General features: G+C 50.1%; 1 protein-coding gene across 1 annotated transcript; it reads right to left on the reverse strand.

Annotated features, from left to right (window-relative positions):
• Positions 1–378: 378 nt before the first annotated feature.
• On the reverse strand, positions 379–2,199 carry LOC119314244. The gene is made up of 4 exons (XM_037588994.1): positions 2,131–2,199; positions 1,605–2,047; positions 917–1,207; positions 379–718 (listed from the first exon to the last, which is right to left on the reverse strand). The coding sequence occupies exons 2-3, from the start codon at positions 2,031–2,033 to the stop codon at positions 920–922; spliced, it is 717 nt and encodes a 238-aa protein (XP_037444891.1). The 5' UTR covers positions 2,034–2,047; positions 2,131–2,199; the 3' UTR covers positions 379–718; positions 917–919.
• Positions 2,200–8,683: the final 6,484 nt, after the last annotated feature.

Genomic DNA, 8,683 nt, shown 5'->3' on the forward strand with positions numbered 1-8,683 from the left:
TATATATATATATATATATATATATATGGGATCATTAACAACTAAAGTATGTCCACGCATTAAAAACAGAATAAAAAAGCAGATCTCAAATTGAAGATATCACAAAAATAACAAGGATGCAAAGTTTGCATACAATGCTCCCAAATGAACTCAAATCAGAATCTGCGCATACATTTTACACAAACATTATATGCCAAAACAAGATAACAAAGAGACCAAAAAGGGAGATGATCACATGATCAAATAACCTAAAGCATGTTTATGCATTAAAACAGAATAAAAAAGCACATCTCAAATTGAAGATGTCACAAAAATAACAAGGATGCAAAGTTGAACATATATGCCAAAACAAAGAGATCAAAAAGTGAGATGATCACATGATCAATCAAATAACCTAACAGTTAAATCCAACATTGTCGGTTATCAAGTCACCAACATCACAATTCACAAGGTCGCATACAGTACATCATACAACCAGGAATTTAAAGTCTACACTGCAACCTACAGGCCAGCCTACTCGGCAGTGCAGCACTATAGTCCATAACATGCTCGGTTTGTAATACTAGAGAGTACCAGTTTAAGCACTACAACCAAAAGGAGTACATAAATAGGTAATTAAGCTGGCATTGTTGACAAGGAGTTGTTCGACAAATCTTGGGGTAGCACAGCTCCAGCAAAAGGTCAAATGGCAAGCCATGTTGCTTCAAAGGGTAAGCTCCTACAAAAGATATATCATCAGTACAAGGTAGGCAGCATGGATGTGTATATTGTACAACAAATTAGCTTACAAAACTAAACACAAGCAATAACTCGTGGAACTTGGCAAGGAGTGTTCAAACACAAGCAATCAGCGTCTGGAGTAGATTTTTTTATCTATAAACATGTCTAAAACTTGTACCAAAGAAAGGTGACTTACCTACTACGCCAATGGAGGAAATTCATAGTCCGCGTAACCAACCCCTAAGTCAGATGGTTCCTCCATAATCCTCTTGAACTCCACCCTCATCTTTGACATCATCTCAGACCTCTTGTCCTTCAAGATGGACTGCCTTGCCTCCAAAATCCGGAGTTTGGCATGCCAGAGGGCCCTCTGGGCACGCCTGTCACGAGCAGCTGCCTCATCCCTCTCTTGTTGTGTACCATAAGCATGTTGATATGGGACTCTCTGTTGGGGTGTGGCATGCTCAAAGCTAGGATCTTCTGGGAACTGATAATGAGAAAAACGCAATACTAAGCAAACATACTACAAGAGTTTTCTATACAAAAAATAGCACAGTACTAGCAAACATATCACACCACTTGACAAATAATAAATGCTACTCTTAATACAGGCATCTGGTTATAAGTTGTTATCTCAATGAAATGCACCCAATATAAGTACTAGTAAACTCATTCAAACGATGTGACATGAAAACCATGGCTGGCTTATAACATGGATGGAAATAAGCAAACCAGAGACAAAACAATCACTTGCATAATTCTTTCTAAACATGTTATAGTAACAGAGATATATCCAACAGGAGGCAAGCGAATTTCATAAGATCTACTACTCAAAACTGGTTTAAACTGATGTTTATTATCCCAAAAGAAAGAGAACAACGTACAGGAGGGTGTGGATAGATGGCATGTTGTACTCCCCGATTTCTTTCGAGAAGTGGAGGTCCATTAGGTGCCATCTGAGCCATCTGTTTGTCATCGTAGAGCACAAGGACCTTCAGGAATGCTATGCTTGCTTCAACTCCCTCCATCTCTTGATTCATCCGCTCCAGGGATGCGTCAAGCATGTTGTTGAAGGACTCCTCTAATGTCCCCTTGGTCTTAGACTTGCACTTCAACAACTCTGGATTAACCAATATGAATCCATGCCTTCCTGGATGGGTCCTCAGACTGATAGCTGCTGCATCTTGAAGGGGGGCTCGCTCATCCAATTGAAATCGAACCTGATCAGCTTCATACGTGTTAGTGATGTCCAGATCTTGAAGCGCGTCGTCAACATCAGCAAGACTGGAAACTACTCTGACGACTTGGGCCATGGTGGGATATCCTCCTGTAAAAGAAACCCTAAACTTTATTTCATACCAACCCTAGGTGCTAAGAGAGAAGGAAGAGGTGCTAAGAGAGGAGGAGCACCTTCTGGCGGCAGGGCAGAGAAGGACGGCGGCTAGGAGACGAGGGAGGAGGCGAGGGCGAGGATGCTAGGTCCGTTTTGAGGGGAGGCGACCGGCTCCAGCGTACGTATTTATACGGCGGGGCGGCGGCTAGTAGTTGGGCTGGGCCACAACCAAACTCCCTCCAGGAAAAGAACCAAACATGAGTGAGCACCTCATCACCACAACCCACACGATTGCGGAACGTTCTTTTGTGATCACATAATAAGCGTTTAGGTATCAAAAAAGGACTTCCCTAGTCACAAGAGAAGAGAAGAGAAGAGGCACTCTTGACGTCTGAAACAAAACAAAACGAGGTTAGCAGAATGAGTGCCTCCTTCACTCCCTTCCAGGGTACGAGAGAGCACGACGTCGAAACAGAGGAGTAGGTGCCTGTTAGACTGTATAGTTCCCGTATGTGTGTATGTATGATGTAACATTGTACCCCTTTATTATATATTGTATATGTGATAGGCCACCCTTAGAGGGTTGTGCCGGTTCCCCCAAACCTATTGTCTTACATGGTATCAGCCTAGGTTAAACTCGCTTCCGCCCTAAACTCCCGACACCGCCGCCGCCGCCGCCCCCACCTCCGATCGCTCCTCCGCCGCCACGACGAGCACCGTCGCCTCCGGCTCCACCACCGCCGGGTTTCTGCCAGCCTCTCTCGCGGCTCTCCTCTCGCGGGCGCTCGATGCTGCCGCCGTCCAACAACCGATCGGAACGAGGAGCGTTGGCTCCATCTTCGCCAACTTGGCCGCTTCTTCGCCCGGGAACGCGTTGACGGTCCACACTGCCGCCGCCGCCTCATCGCCCGCATCACTCTCCACCGTCATCCCGCCTCCTCCGGGGGTCGCGCCCGCGTCGGCCTGGATGGCCGGGCTCCCTGCCTCGGGCTCGGCGCCGGTGCTATCCGCCCCTGCGGCGTCTGCGCCCCTCGCCGCTTCCACGACGGTGTGTCCTGCCTCCACGTCGTATCCGCCTCAGGCAGCCCACTCCGCGGGTTCGCTCCCGCCGCCACCATTCCACTTCGGGAACATCATTACCATCAAGTTGTCATCAGACAACTACATCTTTTGGCGTGCGCAGGTCCTTCCGCTTCTTGGGAGTCACTATCTGCTTGGCTACGTCGATGGCTCCCTCCCCTGCCCTCCTGCGCTGGTAGATAGCGTGCACGGCCTGGTGTACAATCTAGCGCACCGTGTTTGGACAGGGCAGTTGCCGGACTCGTTGTCTTCGCCAAGACGTCGCATGAGGCATGGAACATCCTCGAGCACTCGCTTGCGGCGCAGTCGCAGGCCCGTGTCTCTTCGCTCCGTCGTCAACTTGGCGAGTGTGAGAAGTTTGACTCCACGGCCGCCGAGTTCTACAACAAGGTCAAGGATCTTGCCGACACGTTGGCCTCCATCGGACAGCCCCTCACCGACTCCGAGTTCAATTCCTTCATTGTCAATGGCCTTGACGAGGAGTATGATGCCTTGGTTGAGATCATCAATGAGTGGGGCAACTCGAACCCCATGATGGCGCATGAGGTTTTCTCTGGCCTTCTCCTTACTGAGCAGCGGGTCGAGTCGCGCCGCTCCAAGAGCAGCCACGGGTCCCTCTCGGCCAATGCCGCCACCAAGGGTGGCCGCCACCCCTCATCGTCCAAGTCTTCTTCGGGGCCGCCACCGCCACTCGCCTCGCCCCCCCTCCGATCGTAACCTTACCGGGGGCTGGTGGTAAGCGTGTGTGTCAACTTTGTGGCATTGACGGGCACTAGGCCTCTAAGTGTCACAAACGTTTCCAGAAGAGCTTTCTTGGCCTTGGCAATGATGGCAAGGACACGTGTAACTTTGCGCGTCAGGTGGCCATGGCAGACCGCCCGGTGTCAACAAAGCAACAAGGGCACACTCAGTCCTACTCCATTGACCCACACTAGTATATGGACTCTGGAGCAACGGAGCATCTGACGAGTGAGATGGGGAAGCTTCATACTCGCGAACCCTATCATGGCTCTGACAAGATCCACACTGCCAATGGAGCAGGTATGCATATATCTCATATTGGTCAAGCATCTCTTCTCACCAGCCATGCAAATAGGATTCTTCAGCTTCGCAATGTTCTTAGAGTTCCATCTGTGACACGTAATCTTCTTTCAGTTCCTAAACTCACACGTGATAATAATGTGCTTTGTGAATTTCATCCTTTTGATCTTTTTATTAAGGATCGGGGCGCGAGGGACATTCTTCTTAGTGGTCGGTTGTGCCAGGGCCTCTATCGTCTGGAGCATCCTGGTGTCACTCGCGTTTTCAGCGGAGTTCGGGTATCTCCGTCCCAGTGGCATGCTCGGCTTGGCCACCCAGCCACACCTATCGTCCGTCATGTTTTGCGTCGTCATGAACTTCCTAGCATGTCTAGTAATAAAGATGTAGCAGTGTGTGATGCCTGTCAGCAGGGGAAGAGTCATCAACTTCCCTTTTCAGAGTCTAGTCGTGAGGTGAAACATCCTTTAGAACTTGTGTTTTCAGATGTATGGGGTCCTGCTCAGACTTCCGTCAGTGGTCACAATTATTATATAAGTTTCGTTGATGCTTACAGTCGCTTTACTGGCTTTATCTTATTAAACGTAAATCTGATGTGTTCGATATTTTTTTCAGTTTCAAAAACATGTTGAAAGCCTTCTCAAGCACAAAATTGTTCATGTTGAGTCAGATTGGGGGGCGAGTATCGCAACCTCAACTCCTTCTTTCAGTCGCTTGGGATCGCTCACCGTTTAGCATGTCCACATACACATCAGCAGAATGGTTCAGTAGAACGTAAGCATCGTCACATTGTTGAAACTGGTCTTACTCTTTTGGCCCATGCATCGGTTCCATTTCGTTTTTGGAGTGATGCTTTCACCACTGCATGCTTTCTCATAAACCATACTCCCACTCATTTTTGAACATGAAGACTCCCATTGAAGTTCTCCCTAATGAACAACCTGATTACACCTTCTTTAAGGTTTTTGGATGCGCTTGCTGGCCGCATCTTCGTCCATATAACAAGCGCAAGCTTGAGTTTTGCTCCAAGAAGTGTGTCTTTCTTGGCTATAGCTCCCTTCATAAAGGATACCAATGTCTTCATGTTCTCACTAATCGTGTTTATATATCTTGGGATGGCGTGTTTGATGAACATGTTTTTCCCTTTGTCAAACTTCATGTGTCCACCACTGAACCACCATCCATGCATTCATCCTCTATTGCCTCTGACCAATTTGATGATGTTGCATATTCTCCTATACTGTTGCCTAACCATGGTGCAGGCACTGGACGTGGGGCTCGTTTGGAAATTTTAGAGGCACCGTCGCCTCCCTCGTCAGCCTCACCAGCGGCTCACGACGATCATGTTGAGCTTCTGCATGGCCTCGGCAACCGTGCCCATGCACGTTCGGTTGATCACCCAGCGACACTGTGTGTCTCGGTGCCCCTGGCCTCTGGGCCGCTTGCCTCGGCGCCTCTGGCCTGTGGGCCTCCTGCGTCGGCGCCCCTGGTTTGTCGGCCGCCCGCCTCGACGCCCCTGGACTCTGGGCTGGCCTCGCCACTTCGGCTAGTAACGCCGGCCTCGTCGCCCCCTTGGCCTACCACGACGGACTCGCCTGGGCCGAGCTCACCTGCCTCCGGCTCGCCGCTGCTGGCTGAGGTGTCTCGGTCGCTGGCGGGGGCGTCTCCATCATCATCGCCGTCACTCAGTCCCATGTCGATTGAGCTCTCCTCGGCTCATGTGGCTACCGCGGCTCCTCCACGACCACATACGCGGAGCCGCAGTGGTATTTTTTCAGCCCAAGCAGCGTCATGATGGCATTGTTGCTTGGTTGGCTGCCTGTCTGACTGCTGTTTGTGCGGATCCGGCCTCTGAGCCTCGTACGTATCAAGCTGCTCTGAGTATACCTCATTGGAGAGAGGCCATGGAGTAGGAGTACCATGCTCTTCTTCGGAACAAGACATGGACTCTTGTTCCACCACCACCCCGTGTTAATGTCCTTGATTCTAAATGGGGTTTCAAAGTGAAGAAGCATTCTGATGGGTCCATTGAGCACTACAAGATGCGGCTAGTTGCTAGAGGTTTTCGGCAGCGCTATGGTCTTGACTATGAGGACACTTTCAGTCCGGTGGTTAAGCCTACTAGCATCAGGCTTCTTCTCTCTCTTGCAGTCACTCGGGGTTGGTCTCTTCGTCGGCTTGATGTGTAGAATGCTTTCCTTCATGGTGTACTGGAGGAGGAGGTCTACATGAGGCAGCCTCCTGGGTTCACTGTTCCTGATTGTCCTGATTATCTATGTCATCTCACCAAAGCGCTCTATGGTCTGAAGCAGGCTCCTCATGCTTGGCATGCTCGCCTTGTGATAGCTCTTCGTGCTCATGGTTTTGCCTCATCAGCTGCTGACTCTTCATTATTTCTTCTACAAAGGACTGAAGTTACTATGTATCTGCTGGGCTATGTGGATGATATTATACTTGTTAGTTTCTTGTCCGCTGCTACTACTCTTGTTCATTCTCTTGGTGCTGATTTTGCTGTCAAAGACCTTGGGAAGCTTCATTACTTTTTGGTGTGGAAGTTTCTTCCGGTTCTGATGGTCTTGTCATGATGCAGAAGAAGTACTCCTTGGATCTGTTGCGGCAGGCTAGGATGCTTAAGTGCAAACCGATGACTACACCTATATCTACCACTCACAAGATCACTGATGTGGATGGTGAGCTTCTGACTTCTGCTGGTGCGACACAGTATAGGAGCATTGTTGGTGGGCTTCAGTACTTGAAGATCACACGTCCAGATATTTCCTTTGCTGTCAATAGAGTATGTCAGTATCTCCAGGCACCTCGTGACACTCATTGGTCTGCTGTTAAGCGCATTTTGCGCTATATTCGCTTCACACTGTCCTATGGTCTGCATATTCGACCGAATCCTTCTGGGGTCATTTCGGCATACTCTGATGCGGACTGGGCTGGCAGTGTTGGGGAACGTAGCAGAAATTCAAAAAATTTCCTACGTGTCACCAAGATCTATCTATGGAGAAACCAGCAACGAGGGGAAGGAGAGTGCATCTACATACCCTTGTAGATCGCTAAGTGGAAGCGTTCAAGAGAACGGGGTTGAAGGAGTCGTACTCGTCGTGATCCAAATCACCGGAGATCCTAGTGCCGAACGGACGGCACCTCCGCGTTCAACACACGTGCAGCCCGGTGACGTCTCCCATGCCTTGATCCAGCAAGGAGAGAGGGAGAGGTTGAGGAAGACTCCGTCCAGCAGCAGCACAACGGCGTGGTGGTGGTGGAGGAGCGTGGCAATCCTGCAGGGCTTCGCCAAGCACCGCGGGAGAGGAGCAGGGAGAGAGGTAGGGCTGCGCCAGCGAGAGGTCAAACTCTTATGTTGGCAGCCCCAAAATCCTCAAGTATATATAGGGGAGAGGGAGGGGGCTGCGCCTCCCCTAGGGTTCCCACCCCCAAGGGTGTGGCTGCCCCCAAAACCCATCTAGGGTGCGGCCAACGGGGGGAGAGGGGAAACTTGCCCCCCAAGTTAGGTGGGTGCGCCCCCTCCCCCAACCCTAGGCGCCTTGGGCCCTTGTGGGGGGCGCACCAGCCCACCTGGGGCTGGTCCCCTCCCACACTTGGCCCATGCAGCCCTCCGGGGCCGGTGGCCCCACTTGGTGGACCCCAGGGACCCTCCCGGTGGTCCCGGTACGTTACCGATAAAACCCGAAACTTTTCCGGTGACCAAAACAGGACTTCCCATATATAAATCTTTACCTTCAGACCATTCCGAAACTCCTCATGACGTCCGAGATCTCATACGAGACTCCGAACAACATTCGGTAACCACATACAAACTTCCTATATAACCCTAGCGTCATCGAACCTTAAGTGTGTAGACCCTACAGGTTCGGGAATCATGCAGACATGACCGAGACATTCTCCGGTCAATAACCAACAGCGGGATCTGGATACCCATGTTGGCTCCCACATGTTCCACGATGATCTCATCAGATGAACCACGATGTCGAGGATTCGATTAATCCCGTATACAATTCCCTTTGTCTACCGGTATTGTACTTGCCCGAGATTCGATCGTCGGTATGTCGATACCTTGTTCAATCTCGTTACTCGCAAGTCTCTTTACTCGTTCCGTAACACATCATCCCGTGATCAACCCCTTGGTCACATTGTGCACATTATGATGATGTCCTATCGAGTGGGCCCAGAGATACCTCTCCGACACGCGGAGTGACAAATCCCAGTCTCGATTCATGCCAACCCAACAGACGCTTTCGGAGATACCCGTAGTGCACCTTTATAGCCACCCAGTTATGTTGTGACGTTTGGTGCACCCAAAGCATTCCTACGGTATCCGGGAGTTGCACAATCTCATGGTCTAAGGAAATGATACTTGACATTAGAAAAGCTTTAGCATACGAACTACGATCTTTGTCCTAGGCTTACGATTGGGTCTTGTCCATCACATCATTCTCCTAATGATGTGATCCCGTTATCAACGACATCCAATGTCCATGGTCAGGA

Source organism: Triticum dicoccoides, chromosome 1B, assembly GCF_002162155.2.
Source record: "Triticum dicoccoides isolate Atlit2015 ecotype Zavitan chromosome 1B, WEW_v2.0, whole genome shotgun sequence".
Lineage (NCBI taxonomy): Eukaryota > Viridiplantae > Streptophyta > Magnoliopsida > Poales > Poaceae > Triticum > Triticum dicoccoides.

Excerpts from the sequence above, each read along its gene's own strand:
- LOC119314244 (XM_037588994.1), bottom strand. The coding sequence starts at position 2,033 with ATGGCCCAAGTCGTCAGAGTAGTTTCCAGTCTTGCTGATGTTGACGAC. Across the intron at positions 1,208-1,604 it reads CCATCTATCCACACCCTCCT|TTCCCAGAAGATCCTAGCTT; the intron begins GTACGTTGTTCT and ends TCTCATTATCAG.